At 38.9% G+C, this 16,164-nt stretch overlaps 1 protein-coding gene across 2 annotated transcripts in view; it reads left to right on the top strand.

Moving 5' to 3' along the window:
* The window catches only part of SLC26A4 (solute carrier family 26 member 4), a 41,447-nt gene extending 25,974 nt beyond the window's left edge, over positions 1-15,473 (top strand). For both annotated transcript variants that reach the window (XM_082632287.1, XM_082632286.1), the window contains exons 11-17: positions 2,131-2,223; positions 3,139-3,234; positions 3,877-4,107; positions 6,082-6,136; positions 9,814-9,959; positions 12,188-12,271; positions 14,586-15,473. In XM_082632287.1, coding sequence (XP_082488413.1) covers positions 2,131-2,223; positions 3,139-3,234; positions 3,877-4,107; positions 6,082-6,136; positions 9,814-9,959; positions 12,188-12,271; positions 14,586-14,609 — 729 coding nt within the window. In that variant the 3' untranslated portion in view covers positions 14,610-15,473. The remainder of the gene's footprint in view (positions 1-2,130; positions 2,224-3,138; positions 3,235-3,876; positions 4,108-6,081; positions 6,137-9,813; positions 9,960-12,187; positions 12,272-14,585) is intronic.
* The last annotated feature ends 691 nt before the right edge of the window (positions 15,474-16,164 follow it).

The following is a 16,164-nucleotide window of genomic DNA, read 5'->3' on the forward strand; positions in this document are numbered from 1 at the left end:
CTGAATGAGATCCCTCCCCTTGGAACACTGACAGGTCTTGGCACACCCTCAACAACTGGGGCCTATCAGAACTAAACCAGGCTAGGGACTTCCCTGGTGGCGCAATGGTTAAGAATGCACTTGCCAATGCAGGGGATACGGGTTCGAGCCCTGGTCCAGGAAGATTCCAGATGGCGTGGAGCAACTAAGCCCATGCGCCACAACTACTGAGCCTGTGCTTTAGAGCCCATGAGCCACAATTACTGAGCCCACAAGCCACAACTACTGAGCCCACATGCCGCAACTACTGAAGCCCATGCGCCTAGAGCCCGTGCTTCGCAAGAGAAGCCACCGCAATGAGAAGCCCGTGCACCACAATGAAGATAGCCCCCACTTGCCGCAACTAGAGAAAGCCTGCGCGCAGCAACAAAGACCCAATGCAGCCAAAGAATAAATAAATAAATAAATAAATAATTTAAAAAATAAACCAGGCTAATTAGACAAGCACAAAGGTTTGAGAGACACCTAAGAGCTAGGGCAAGTTTGAACAATAAGGTTCATCTCCTACATATGCCACTCCTTCAAGACTAGAAGACTAGAATAGGTAGCCATTTTGCCTAGCACATAGAAACAAACACAGAGAATCAAGCAAAATGAGGAAGAAACAGAGGAATATGTTCCAAATGAAAGTACAAGAAAAAATTTCAGAAAGAGACTTCAGTGAAACAGAGGTAAGTAATGTACCTGATAAAGTGTTCAAAGTATGGTTATAAAGGTACTCAGTGAATTCTGGAGAAGAATGGATGACCACAGTGAGTACTTCAACAAAGAGATAGAAAATATAATAAGAAAGTACCTAACAAAAGTCAAGAGCTGAAGAATGCACTAACTGAACCGAAAAATACACTAGAGGGGTTCAACAGCAGACTAGATGAAGCAGAAGAATGGATCAGCAACCTAGAAGACAGGACACTGGAACTGACCCAAGCAGAACAGAAAAAAGAAAAAAGAATTTTAAAAAGTGAGGATGGCTTAAGGGACCTATGGGACAACACCAAGCAGAATAACATTCACATTTAGGAGTCCCAGAAGGAAAAGAGAGAGACAGAAAGGGGCAGAGAACCTGTTTGAAGAAATAATGGCTGAAAATGTCCCTAAACTGGGGAAGGAAACATTCAGGTCCAGGAAATACAGAGATTTCTAAATAAGATGAACCCAAAGAGATCTATATCAAGACATTATAAATAAAATGTCAAAAGTTAAAGATAGAGAATCTTAAAGACAGCAAGAGGAAAATAACTTGTTACATATAGAGGAACCCCCATAAGATTATCAGCTGATTTTTTAGCAGAAACTTTGCAGGCCAGAAGGAAGTTGCATAATATATTCAGAGTGCTGAAAGGACAAAACTTCCAACCAAGAAAACTACCTGGCAAGGTTGTCATTCAGAATTGAAGAAGAGATAAAGTGTTTTCCAGACAAGCAAAAGCTAAAGGAGTTAATCACCACTAAACCGGCTTTACAAAAATGTTAAAGGGATTTCTTTAAACTTAAAGTGTAAAAATTCCATCCAAAAGCAGCAGAATACACATTCTTCCCAAGTGCATGTGAAACATTCTCCAGGATAGATAATATGTTAGGCTAGGTCACAAAACAAGTCCAACCCATTTAAGAACATTGAAATCATACTAAACATCTTTTCTGACCACTATGATGTTAAACTAGAAATCAATTACAAGAAGAAAACTGAAAAAAATGACAAATACATAGAGATTAAACAACATGCTATGAACAAACAATGGGTCAATGAAGAAATCAAAGGGGAAATAAAAGATTACCTTAAGACAAGTGAAAATGGAAATACAACATTCCAAAATCTATGGGATGCAGCAAAAGAAGTTCTAAGAGGGAAGTTCATAGCAATTCAGGCCTACCACAGGAAACAAGAAAAATCTCAAATAAACAATCTAACTTTACACCCAAAGGAACTAGAAAAAGAACAAACTCCTGTTAGAGGAAAATTGAGGACTGCTGCCCAGCTTCTCTGAGCAATTGTCAGTCAGCTCCTAGCTGAATAGCCAAAAACTTAACTGAGTATTTAAGGCATGAAATGGTTTAACCTCAGAAAAAAAATGTTTTTTTTAATGCTAGATTGAAGAACCTGAAGGAGTGAAGATTCTGAGATTTTCTAGTCCTATTTTTTACGGGAATGTTGATGGTTTAAAAAAATGTATCAAGTCCACAGTAAGTATTTTATCCCTAGAAATCTAGTTTCTAACTTCCTTTGAGACTTCATTCATTCTACAGGTATTGAAGGGGCTCAAACATGGGCATAAGGTCCTATACCCTGTTCCCTTTGTACAGGGCATTAAGAATTATAACATCCTTGCCCTCAAATAACTTTAAATCTATTTGGGAATAGGAACGAACAATAATAACACATATGTTAAAATTCAGGTAGCAATAACTATGCTGGACAAAACCACTAGAGATGTCTCCAGTAAGTTCCAAGTAAGTAGTATAGACAGTAAGTGTTAAAATTTCATGGAAGTGAGTGATCCAAGTTAGGTGGACTGATCAGGCTTTGTGTGGCAGTTAGGCAGAAGGAAGGAGATTATGGCAGGTGTTTGGGAACTATATGAGCTGAGAGGAAAATGTGGGAATGTGAATTGGGCAGGGGGTGGGGGAGGGGGGCAATTGGAATAAAGGGTAAAAAGTATAAGTGGAATAGATAAGCAGGAAATTCTGGTCTTGAATTCCATGCTATGCTTCGAAGTTGGAGTTTGCCTTTAGATCAGTGTTTTCCTGAAGTTCAAAGGAATGTTCATAGACTTTGCAACAACAAGGGCTTTGTCATATCAGGCAAATTTGGAAAACACAGACTTAAAGCTAAAAAGGTTATTTTTTTCTTTTTTTTTCTTTTTTTTTTTTTTTTAATTGTCTTGGAGTCTTCAATATGCTACTGCCTTCCCTGAATCTCTGGGTGGGTGGGTTAGGGTGGCTCAGTAGTGGAGACCTCCATCGGACCTCAGAATTTCTTTTCTGGCAGGATACATCAGCAAATAATACCACTTGAGAAATAGCCTTTCCAGATAAAAATTGCCATTAATGAGCATTAGGAACCAGACATTTTAACTAACTTGACATTTTTTTCCAAAGGTTGGATTTGATGCCATTAGGGTGTATAATAAGAGGTTGAAAGCACTGAGGAAAATACAGAAACTCATCAAGAAAGGGCAATTAAGAGCAACAAAGGTGAGGCAACATCATTCTTTCCCCTCTGAAATTCTCTTGTTTCTCAGGTGAAATAAAAGCAGTTAGACTGTCTAAAATTAAATATACCCTCTTTGGTACCCAGATGTGTACAAGCAGATGACATAAGTATGATGGAGAACAGCTGAGTTGTTCTTTTAGGAGAGAGGGAAGGGGAGAGAATAAAATGAAATCAGCAGGGCTCCTTGGAAACAAAGGGTGAGACTTTTTTTTTCTATCATGAAATAAACCTTATTTTTACTGAAAGGAACAAAACAAGTGCTAATTCAATGCCAGAAAATTACTCACAACAGAAGGCACAGAAAATTACTCACAACAAAGTTCATAAACTTTTAGAGCTACAGTAGTTAACCTTTTATTCAAACTCTCTTGTCAATGTATCTCTTAGCTAAGTTCTACAATCTTCCAGAAATCAAGCATTTCCTCTCTCCACTGTTCTTCCATTTTTCTTTCTAGAGAACATCAGAATTTGGGCTGAGGTAAACCTTATTCCCTAAGAGTTTATCCTCTTGATATTTTGCTTACCAAGAAGCAGTTTGTAGAACTTTTAAGTCATTTTAGATTAATTGTTGAAAGACATCCCAAATCATTAGTAATTGAGTTGGCAGTGTTTTCTTTGTTTAGAATGGCATTATAAGTGATGCTGGTTCATTGAATAATGCTTTTGAGCCTGATGAAGACATTGAAAATCCAGAAGAATTTGATATTCCAACCAAGGAAATAGAGATTCAAGTGGATTGGAATGCTGAGCTTCCAGTCAAAGTGAATGTTCCTAAAGTGCCAATCCATAGCCTCGTGCTTGACTGTGGAGCTGTCTCTTTCCTGGATGTTGTTGGAGTGAGATCATTGCGTGTGGTAAGGTTCCGGTGTTTTGAATTACATATTTGGAGCTTTGGCAATAGTAAAATGATATGGGTTTCCTGGTCTTGCAAAAGGATGATTGATTGCATGGGCTCTGTAATTTTTCTAGGGGAATGCTTTTGCAATAGAGTGTATTACTTTAAAGCACAGGCTGTGGAGCGGGACTACCTGGGGTTGAATCCTGGCTCTACCACTTACTAGTGGTGTGACTTTGGGCAAGTTGCTTAATCTGTCTGTACCTCAGTTTCTCCATCTGTAATGTGGGGATAATGATGGTACCTACTTCATAGGGTTGTGATGAGGATTAAATGAGAAAAGTGAAGGGTGTCTGGCACATAGTCACACGTCAGCAAATATTAACATTTATTATGTTTTATTTTTCTGAGAATATATATGACATGGAATATGAAAAGAAAGAAAAATGGGCAAAAGCTTGTGTTCAGTATTATGTTTTTATTTGTTATGCAAAGAGCAGCAGAATGAGAAACATGGTAGGACTGGAAAAGCCAGGCATTATCAAGGTTAGATCAGCAGGAAGCAGGTCAGGCATCTAGGAAGTCAAAGAGTTGAGGAGCATGCAGGACAGAAACATTCATATCAGAAACCAGGTATGCAAGCTCAACTTCAATGATTCTTCTAACACATAGGTGTGCAGTGCCACATGTGTGCCAACCACTTGGCCAGGCACAAGAAGCTAATTGTGAAATAGCCATAGTCCCTACCCTCATGGGACTAAGCAGTCTAAGGGGCAAGGCAAATGTTAAGTAATCTTTCAAATAACGATTGCATTAAGTCCTCCAAAGCAGACTAACCGGATGTCAACTTGACTGGGAGTGTCAAGTTTAGGTGAAGCTTCAGGAAGGTAGGTATCAAGAGGATTGGGCAGAAAAGTAGGCAGGTTCAAGGGAGCAACAATCAGGTATAATAATATCAAACTACCCTCAACTGAGGTTTAGCTTAGCTGGGGCTTCTTGGTACCTCTGCAAGGGGAGGAAATGATTCCAGGGTGCAGGTACTAGGCAGGTCAGGTAGAAGAGTGATTGACAAGAGTGCGAGAATATGCTGATAGGTTCTATTCCAGGTCTTAGCAGACCTGGTTATTGGCTCATTTGAGAACACACTCTTGTTCTTCTTTGTGCATTTCACTCTAGGCATTGGCTCAGATCCACCATAGATTGTGTTGACCAAAGGATTTAATGAATTACTTTGAGGAAAAGTCAAGATATTTAATGCCAGAATATTTTCTGCACCTAACAAATAGTTGCTTTCAAGTGCTATAATGACAATTGTGAAAACTCCAAACTTTATACTTGCATAGATGTCTTGATCTTTTTTCCCCAGAAACTTCAACTTCTGTTTTATTATTGTCCATAGGTCTTGTGTCTTGATTCTTTTAAACTTTTCATTTTGAGATAACTGTAGATCCCCATGAAGTTGTAGAAATAATACAGAGAGATCCTCTGTATCCCTTACCGAGTTTCTTTCAGTGCTAACATCTTGCAAAACTATAGTACAAAATCACAATCAGAATATTGACACTGCTACAGTCAAAATACAGAGGTCAGTTTCTACATTTGGCATCTGGTGGCCACAAATCCATACCCGTATTGCTTCCACTCAAAGATATAAACTCATAGTCTTCTTTCCAACCAGCAGAGGCTGCATTAGGAAGCCTTCTGTACTCCTTTCTTTCTTTCCTTCCACAAATATTTATGGAGCACTTCTGTGCTATCCAGTGCTGTTGAGCGCTGGATGTTGCCACCTCTTGAGATATGGTCTTTTCATCCTAATCATCACTGTATGTTGAAAACCTCTATGGTTTTCCAATTTCCAATAATGAACTTGCTTCAAACTCCTGATTCACCATGAAAGTGTTGGAAGTTTCTCCCGAGCAAGTAATTGAATGCTACTGAATTATGGGCAGATAAAGTTACTCATTGTTACAAATTCTCCTTTTTAAATTTTTAGATTGTCAAAGAATTCCACAGAATTGATGTAAATGTGTACTTTGCATCACTTCAAGGTAAATGCATATACGTACATATCTATCTATAAGACTTTCCCTTAAGCCCTTTCTCCTACCTTGGAATGTGAGCACATGATGTCCAAAGGCCTTTTTTTCAAAAACAATTTTTATTGTGGTAAAAGATGTATAACATAAAATTTGCCATTTTAGTCACATTCAAGTGTACAATTAATTCAGTGGCATTAAGTAATTCACCATGTTGTGGAATCATCACAACTGTCTTTTCTTTCTTTCCTTTGGTTTTTTTTTTTTTTTTGGTCAGTATAAAATTTATTACTGAGATATTTTGCACTGCTTGCTTCTGTTCACATCTTTGAGATCCAGTGTGTATTTTACATTTACTGCACATTTTTTGTTGTTGTTGTTAATTTTTGAGTTTTAAAAATATTTCTTTTTTTAATTCAAGTTTAGTTAATTTACAACATTTTATTAGTTTCAGGTATATAGCATAGTGATTTAGTATTTTTGCCGATTATACTCCATTATAAGTTATTACAAGATAATGGCTATAATTCCCTGTGCTATACAGTATGCCCTTGTTGCTTATCTATTTTACACATAGTAGCTTGTATAAAATAGATTGATCTATTAATCTCATACTCCTAATTTGTCCCTCCTCCCTTCCCCCTCCCTTTTGGTAACCACAAGTTTGTTTTCTATATCTGTGGGTCTGTTTCTGTTTTGCGTATACATTCATTTGCATTTTTTTAAGATTCCACATACAAGTGATATCATAAAGCATTTGTCTTTCTCTGTCTGACTTATTTCACTAAACATAATATTCCCTAGTTCCGTTCATGTTGCTGCAAGTGGCAGAATTTCATTCTTTTTTATGGCTGAGTTATATTTCATTTCATATATGCCACATCTTCTTTTTTTTTTATTGGACTATAGTTGCTTTACACTGATGTGTATGACACATCTTAATCTAATCATCTGTTGATGGGCACTTGGGTTTCTTCCATGCTATTGTAAATAAAATAGGTCCTAATTAAACTTAAAAGCTTTTGCACAGCAAAGGAAACCATCAACAAAATGAAAAGACAACCTACCAAATGGGAGAAAATATTTGCAAATGATGTGACTGACAAGGGGTTAATATCCAAAATATACAGACAGCTACAAATAACAAATGCTGGAGAGGCTATGGAAAAGGAACTCTCCTACACTGTTGGTGAGAATGTAAGTTGGTGCAGCCACTATGGAAAACAGTATGGAGGTTCCTCAAAAAACTAGAGTTGCCATATGACCCAGCAATCCCACTCCTGGGCATATATCTGGACAAAACTATAATTCAAAAAGATACATGCACCCCTATGTCCATAGCAGTACCATTCACAATAGCCAAGACATGGAAACAACCTAAATGTCCATTTACAGATGAATGGATAAAGAAGATGTGGTACATATATTCAATGAAATACTACTCAGCCATGAAAAAGAACGAAATAATGCCATTTGCAGCAACACGGATAGACTTACAGATTATCATGCTAATTGAAGTAAGTCAGAAAGAGAAAGATAAATACCATATAATATCACTTATATGCAGAATCTAAAATATGACACAAATGAACCTATCTACAAAACAGAAACAAACTCACAGACATAGAGAGCAGACTTGTGGTTGCCAAGGGGGAGAGGGGGTGGGGGAGGGATGGATTGGGAGTTTGGGATTAGCAGATGCAAACTATTATATAGAGAATGGATAAACAACAAGGTCCTACTATATAGCACAGAGAACTATATTCATTATTCTGTGATAAACCATAATGGAAAAGAATATAAAGAATATATATATGTATAACTGAATCACTTTACAGCAGAAATTAACACAACATTGTAAATCAACTATACTTCAATAAAAAAAAGATGAAAAAAAGCATACAGACACCTCATACAACTCAATATCAAAAAGCCAAACAACCCAAAAAAGTGGACAAAAGACCTGAACAGACATTTTTCTAAAGAAGACATACAGATGGCTAACAGGCACATGAAAACATGCTCAACATTGCTAATTATTAGAGAAATGCAAATCAAAACAACAATGAGATACCACCTCACATCTGTCAGAATTTCTATCATTAAAAAGTCTACAATTAAAAATGTTGGTAAGGATGTGGAGAAAAGGGCCCCCTTGTACACTGTTGTTGGGAATGTAAATCGGTGCAGCCACTGTGGAAAACAGTATGCAGGTTTCCCAAAAAACTAAAAATAGAAGTACCATAGGATCCAACAATTCTACTCCTGGGTATATATCTGGAAAAAAATGAAAACACTAATTCAAACAGATACATGTGCCCCAAAGTTTATCACAGCTATCTATTTTCAAAAATTTCATTGCCACAAACAGAAACTCTACCCATTAAATAATCACTCTGAAGGTCTTTTTGAACCTAGAAAGATCACTTGCAGTTTGTGCCACAGAGCTGGTAATGCATGGAAACCTATGTCCTGACAGCAGTGCAGGATCAGTGAAGAAAAACTGTCATGGGGAGAGCAGCGCTAGAGATGACTTAGACCCCTTAGAACTAGAGGAACTTCCAGGGTATGAGTCTGTGTCTGTGTATGTACAAGTGTGTGTAGGAAAATACTAGTGCTTAGGCTGAGTTCTCTAGAAGCAGAGCCTGGGCTTCCCTGGTGGCGCAGTGGTTGAGCGTCAGCCTGCCGATGCAGGGGACACGGGTTTGTGCCCCGGTCCGGGAGGATCCCACATGCCACGGAGCGGCTGGGCCCGTGAGCCATGGCCGCTGAGCCTGCACGTCCGGAGCCTGTGCTCCGCAGCGGGAGGGGCCACAGCAGTGAGAGGCCCACGTACCGCAAAAACAAAACAAAACAAAAAAAGAAACATAATGGGGGGCTTCCCTGGTGGCGCAGTGGTTGAGAGTCTGCCTGCCGATGCAGGAGACACGGGTTTGCGCCCTGGTCCGGGAGGATCCCACATGCCGTGGAGCGGCTGGGCCCGTGAGCCATGGCCGCTGAGCCTGCACGTCCGGAGCCTGTGCTCTGCAATGGGAGAGGCCACAACAGTGAGAGGCCCGCGTACCGCAAATAAATAAATAAATAAATAAATAGAAGCAGAGCCTGAGTTAAGGATTCTTGCATAAGTGATTTATTGAGAGAGTGCAGTGGAAAATTCATGAAGGTGTGAGGGGAACAGGATAGGGCACGGGGAGGAGACGAAGACATGGCTTCAGGATCTACTTAGTCTGACTTTACAGGGAACACACACCAAGGAAAGCAACAGATGGTTACCCTTCCTTGAGGGGAAGGGGGCTGGCCGGCCCTTTTACCTCTGGATCAGTCAGTCCGTGGCTGCAGGCCACCCGAGGGAGGGGGTGTGACCTCCCAGGCCTTTTCAGGTGAGACAACTCCCACTGGCCAAAGAAAGTTCTCCAGAGAAGGGCACAGCTGTGAACAGCAGCCAGACTCATAGTAGCTGGAGGATAGGAAAAAGGGACGTGGCTGGGAAACACCACCATCTACTACAACCAGTTATGGTATCACCATTCCATGTGCTACTGGAAAAGAAACTCTGTCTAGAGCAGGATCACATTTTGGAAATGAGAAAAAAGAATTAAAAGGAGGAGGTACAAAAACTTAGCACTGGTTGATATTGTAAAAATAGCTTTTCCTAGAGACTAACGAAACATTATCTCTTTCTTTTGAAGATCATGTGATAGAAAAGCTGGAGAAATGTGGTTTCTTTAATGATAACATCAGAAAGGACATATTCTTTTTGACTGTCCACGATGCTGTCCTCCATCTCCAGAACCAGGTGAAATCCCAAGAGGTTCAAGATTCCATTTTAGAAACGGTAAACAGTGAATCTTTCTACATATGTATCTTTCCTAAACTACCATGATTTCTGTAAATGGCAAAAATTCCACAAATCTGGGTTTGAATCCCAGCCCGGTGGGATTTTAAGGCATCTACTTAACTTTTCAGAGCCTTAGTTTTCTCGTTAGTAAAATGGGAGTAAAAACATTTACCTTGCTGGGTACATATGAAGACTAAATGTGAGAGTTTATAGGAAAACACCTGGTATTAGGTAGTACAATGTTAGTTCTACAATGTATGGGTTTACTAATAAAAGTAGGCGTTAGCCGTAGTGACTTTTTAGAATATAGGCACCGAATCTTGGATCTTCTGTGATTTGTGTATAAAATGCAATTTAGGGCTTTCCTGGTGGTGCAGTGGTTAAGAATCCACCTGCCAATGCAGCGGATATGGGTTCGAGCCCTGGTCCGGGAAGATTCCACATGTTGCGGAGCAACTAAGCCCGTGCTCCACAACTACTGAGCCTGTTCTCTAAAGCCTGCGAGCCACAGCTACTGAGCCTGCGTGCCACAGCTACTGAAACCCACCCGCCTAGAGCCCATGCTCCACAACAAGAGAAGCCACCGCGATGAGAAGCCCGCCCACCGCAACGAAGTGTAGCCCCCATTTGCCGCAACTAGAGAAAGCCCGTGCACAGCAAGGAAGACCCAATGCAGCCAAAAATAAATAAATTTTTTTTAAAATGCGATTTAAATTCTCAGCAGTCTGGAAACTCTTGATTATCTATCTATCTATCTATCTATCTATCTATATTTTTTTTTCTTTTTTGGCTGCACTGCACGGCTTGTGGGATCTTAGTTCCCTGACCAAGGATCAAACCCATGCCCCCTGCAGTGGAAGCATGGAGTCCTAACCACTGGACCACCAGGGAATTCCCTAGCAATGTCTTTAAATAGGATCTGTTAGGTCATAAGTGATTTTTGAAAAAGAAAAAAAAAAAATGAAAGCCATGAATCAGCCCAGAGTTTATTCCTCACAAAACAGGATAGACCCTGATTTTCCACAGGCCTCCTTATTTTGTCATTTCTCCTGTAAAATACCCAGGAGAGTTGAGCATTCTGATGTGGGTCATTGGGCTGGGCCTACTGCCTGGTACAAGAACCTCATCTCTCATGGACTTTCTCACTGTGAATTTGGGAAACTAAAACAAATGCCTATAAAAATAACAACAATAATAATTATTCTGGTGACACAGACAACTATATTTTAAATTGCTTTCCCTTTTTTCTAAGAGTGGGATAAGCAGATTCTTACTGTAGATTGGAAGTTAATATTTGAAGTGAAACTAAGTTGGAAAACAATAATACATTATGCTTTTTACCTATTGTTAGTGGAAAGGTTGTTCTGCTTAATGCTGCTAGAGAATATACTAGTCCTAAATACCAAGATGTGGATCTTAAATACAAAAAAAAAAAAAGGTGCTACATGCAAGATGCTCAGCTTTGAAAACTCATAAACCTTTTAAAAAAAAATCTAACTTAAAGTTCTCTAACCCACAGGTAACAACAAAGCAAGATCATATAACAAGAACTGGGTTATTTATTTGTGAGATTAAAAGTAGCTAAAAAGCACTCTGAAATGTCACTCTTGCCTTGATATACATTTAGAGTGGCTTTGGGAATACATACCCTTTATGCATAAGACAAAGTCCAGATTGTTACTGGTTTCCTCTGTGTGGAAGATTAAATTACATACTATGGCTAAAAAGCGGAACTTTCCTGAACAACTACTTGGTTCATAGATGTTGGTTTCCATTTCCAATGACATTAATTCCCATCCAATTCAACTTGAGACTGTTTATGGCCATCACTCAGGAGCCCTTCACTGGGCATTGATCGCATGCTCAGTGCTGTACCAAGTGCGCTTAGCTTGGCCATTGAAAGAAAACTACTATTGACTGCTGAATCATTTAGGCAGACAGGGTGACTTGTTAAGAGGCATACACTTCAGAGGTTGGGGAAGAAAGCTTCAAAGGAGGTTAGACAATGGAGAACTATACTAGTTCACACTTGAATGTGAAAAAAATGGTATAGGGAGAATTCTAAGTGGGAAATATAAAAGGACAGGAAAGTGGAAAAGGATTTTGAAGTATGTAGATTATAAATGAGAGGCACCAGCAAAGCTTCAAATCGTTTTCAGTGAAGTAGCAGGTGGGTTAATGCTATTACACCTCCAATAAATATTCTCCGTGTTCTCTTTGTCAAGATCACCCTCATCCGAGACTGTAAAGATCCTCTTGAATTAATGGAAGCAGAGCTGATTGAAGAAGAACTTGATGTCCAAGATGAGGTATGATCATTATGTTCATTCAAAGAAAATAATTTGGATTAAATAGAATAATACTTGTAGTATTAAAACTATTTGATAAAAACTATTCAGGGAAAAGAATTTTTTAGAAATACCAAGAGAGTGGCTTGATAGAAAGGGGAAAATGGGAAACAAGGGTTCTCCCTTGAAGACATAGTACCTGAGGGGACCTTTTGTCCCAGGCATACAAGCGTGATCAGCAACTGGAAGCAGCCAACACATTGGTCCTGATTTTATACCTAAGCCTCCGCATACCTTCTTTTCCAGAGACCCAAGGCCAGTGAGATAGGAGAAAGGTGAATGGAGGGAATTTTTAAACCAGGAGTTTCATAAGCTTCAGAAATAGAATGTAAGCAGTAGGAACCTCATGACTTTTCTTCATCTGACTGATGACGGCTTAAAAAAGAGACTGATTCTGTGTATTTCTGTTGCCACTGGGGCATCAGACTCTTCCTAGGAAACTTGACTGAAACTTACAGTATCTTACTGAACTTTGTGGCTCCATCACTTAGTAAAATGGGACCAACAAAAGAAGATCAAAGAATTTTAAAGCTGAAAGATGTCTAGAAATCAGTTAGCCCCACATTCTCGGCCATGCAGAAATCTCTCCTACCCCATCCTTAAGGATGTTTTCTGAGCTTTCGTGTGAACATTTCTAGACATTGCCAACTAGCAGCAAAAGGAGTTTGCTACATAGTTGAAGTCTCCGAGTGTTAGCTGTGCTTACAAACTAGATTCACCCTTTCTCTAATAATCATCCAGTGGACTGAGATCCTTTTGGTTGCCTTCTCTGCACAGTCCTTAAATATTTGAGAGCAGCTTTCATGTTTCCAACAGACTCTATCCTGGGTGAGACTCCTCCAGTTCCCTTTACTGTTCCTCATAGACATGAAATTTGTTAATTCTTCCCTGGTCAAGAAGGGGACATAAAACCCCAGATGGGGTCAACTATGACCTACCTTGATTTCATCAAGATATTTACATTACTGCAACTTAAGAATGGGTTTATTTTCATAATAGCCACATCAAAATCTTTGCTTTTACTGAACAGGGTCAACTAAACACTTGGGCATTTTCACATGAACTGTGGTCTAGCTGGGCTCCCCATTTATATTTATATAATTGGTTTTGGCCCTAATGCAGAACTACATATTCTTCTGCTAGATTACAGCTTCCTGGTTCCAGTTTATTGACATTGTTTTGAATACTAAATCTATCATCCAGCATATTAACTATGTAACCCCACTGGGTGCCATATGCAAATCTGGATAAACAGGACTTCTCTGCTGTATTCCAGGTCCTGATAAAAATGTTGAAAAGAATAACACTCAAACCCCAGTGATAAAATCAGGCAGTGAGGATGACAGGCAGAGAAGATTTTTGTGGAAGAAATACACTAAGTAGAGTGAAAATCAGGGGTTCCACATTTTAGCCCATCAGCTTGGTGAGGCCAGGAATTTCATTACTGAGCTGTGAAGTCCTTCCAGCTTCAGTAGTTTATGACTACAGATATAGGGCCAACTGAGCTGAGTGAAAACTCATATATCAAAACTGGAACTTAAGAAGTTGCCACACTATATAGAAGTTTTTTTTGTTTTTTTTTTTTTTTTTTTTTTTTTGCGGTACGCGGGCCTCTCACTGTTGTGGCCTCTCCCATTGCGGAGCACAGGCTCCGGACGCTCAGGCTCAGCGGCCATGGCTCACGGGCCCAGCCACTCCGCGGCATGTGGGATCCTCCCGGACCGGGGCACGAACCCGTGTCCCCTGCATCGGCAGGCGGACTCTCAACCACTGCGCCACCAGGGAAGCCCTAGAAGTATTTTTGATGTCACATAAAAGCATCATTCAGGTAGTGTTCCTGTAGATAGGGAAGCAGAGTGGTTTTCAGGGCCTGGGCTTTAGAACCAACAGACTTGAGTGCTGGCCCTGATTCTGCAACTTTCCAGCTGGGTAGCTTAGGGCAATTTACTTATCCTGTCTTCATTTTAGTTTCTTCCTGTAAAATAGAAATAATAATACCTCACAGAGTTGCGACAATTAACGGGTACATGTGCAGGAATAAAACAGTGTCTTGTACATAGTAAGTACTCAAGAAATAGTAATTATTGTTTTAAAAATACATCCAATTAAAGTATGATGAGGTACAAAATTAAGTTTTTACCCTACTTTTATTGTGATGCTATACACCTAAGTAAATGTAAGCAACCAACACTACACAAACATATTTGCAAAAAAGATAAGGTAGACTTAAGGAGAATTCAGTTGCATCAACACTGTTTCCCCTTTGCCTCCACAGGCTATGCGAAGACTTGCTTCCTGAAACTGGGCTCAGGAGGTCGCTCTAAGCCAGGACTGCAAGGCAAATTTTACCCACCACGTAATTCTATGCAAATATTTTCTGCATTGACTATTTTCTTCAAACTTGAAACACTCATTCTTTTCCATTAGACTTTTTTAAATCTTTGATTTTTTTTTAACCTCTTAACCACTGAAAGAAAAGCACTAAGATTGTTTCTAGGCTTTATTTATAAAATGAGTAGCTTACCTCTAAAATGTGCAAAATGGTGAAGAAAAAAATTTAGTAATGTCCAGGATCTGAGGATATTACGCTGCTGTCCCCCACGACAGATCTGCTGACAATGTTCATGTGGGTACACGTGTACCTCTGTGCAACTGGGGCAAGTGTCACCCAACACAGCCTCTGTGGGCAGGCATGTGAGGCAGGAATGATTATCCTATAGAAAAATCTATTTCTGACTGACCTTGATACCCATGAGCTAAACTGATCACAGTGAGTAAAGGTTGAAATATAATTATTAATGTACTTACCAATAAATGCCTTTAAAAACTCCCTTTGGTAAATGCATCAAAAAAACATTTTAGAAATGCAAATTTGGTTAGTACTTAGTAATGTAGTATTACTATATGTGACCAGATATGTAACCAGAATTCAGAATAAAGGAAATGGTTCACTTAAAAGCTATAGAATTGGGCTGATACATTTTAGAAACACTGACCCAGAGAAGTGAAGTGATAAGATTACTGTGGTTTATAGAAATCACTTTTTGATATAATAATCAAGGATCACAAATAAGATCTAGTAAAATATATGGCACTATCTTTAGTTGAAAAATGCAGTTTTAATTTATCTTAGTTTATAGAAATGGTCATTGTGTAGAGTATATTTAAGTATGGTCTATTTAAAATCTAACATAAAATTTGTGTTATTTTGAACAAAAATCAATTTTGATGTTTATAAGACCATGGTGATTAAAACAAGTTTATGTTTTTCTTTAAAAATTTAGCATTATGTGAAGTGATCTTTAACTGAATTCTAAATATCTTCCAAAAAACATCTAAAAAGTGAACTGCTTATATATATATATGTATATATATACACATGTATATATATACATATATATACTGATTGAGACAAAACATTCTAAGTGAACTCAATATCAAAGGAAAAAAGTTGGTTTGGAATACACACATTGAAAGTATATGTTTTTAAAAATCCATATGTTAAGCCCCAAAATATTTTTTACTTAACCTTTTCTGAGTGCCAACAATTTTCTAGGTATTGTATGTAGTATTTAGGCTTTGGTCCTGTGGACTAGTCCCATGTATTTCACGCTGGAGTGAATGAAGTTGTACTTCTAGAGAAAAATACTCAGGTCCTCAACTGAGGCAATGTCTTAAGTTGACAGAGAATGATATTGCACCTTTGGCACAGATGTGTGAAATTCCCCAATATGTTTGGCTGTCTAAAGGCAGCACGTCTTATCTCTGTTTTTCTTCTCAAATACTATCAGAAATAAAGTCTCTATCTACTTCTGCAGGAATATCATTAGTGATCATATCACGTTGCTTGACTA

This window comes from Mesoplodon mirus, assembly GCF_964341445.2.
Source record: "Mesoplodon mirus genome assembly, chromosome: 9".
NCBI lineage: Eukaryota > Metazoa > Chordata > Mammalia > Artiodactyla > Ziphiidae > Mesoplodon > Mesoplodon mirus.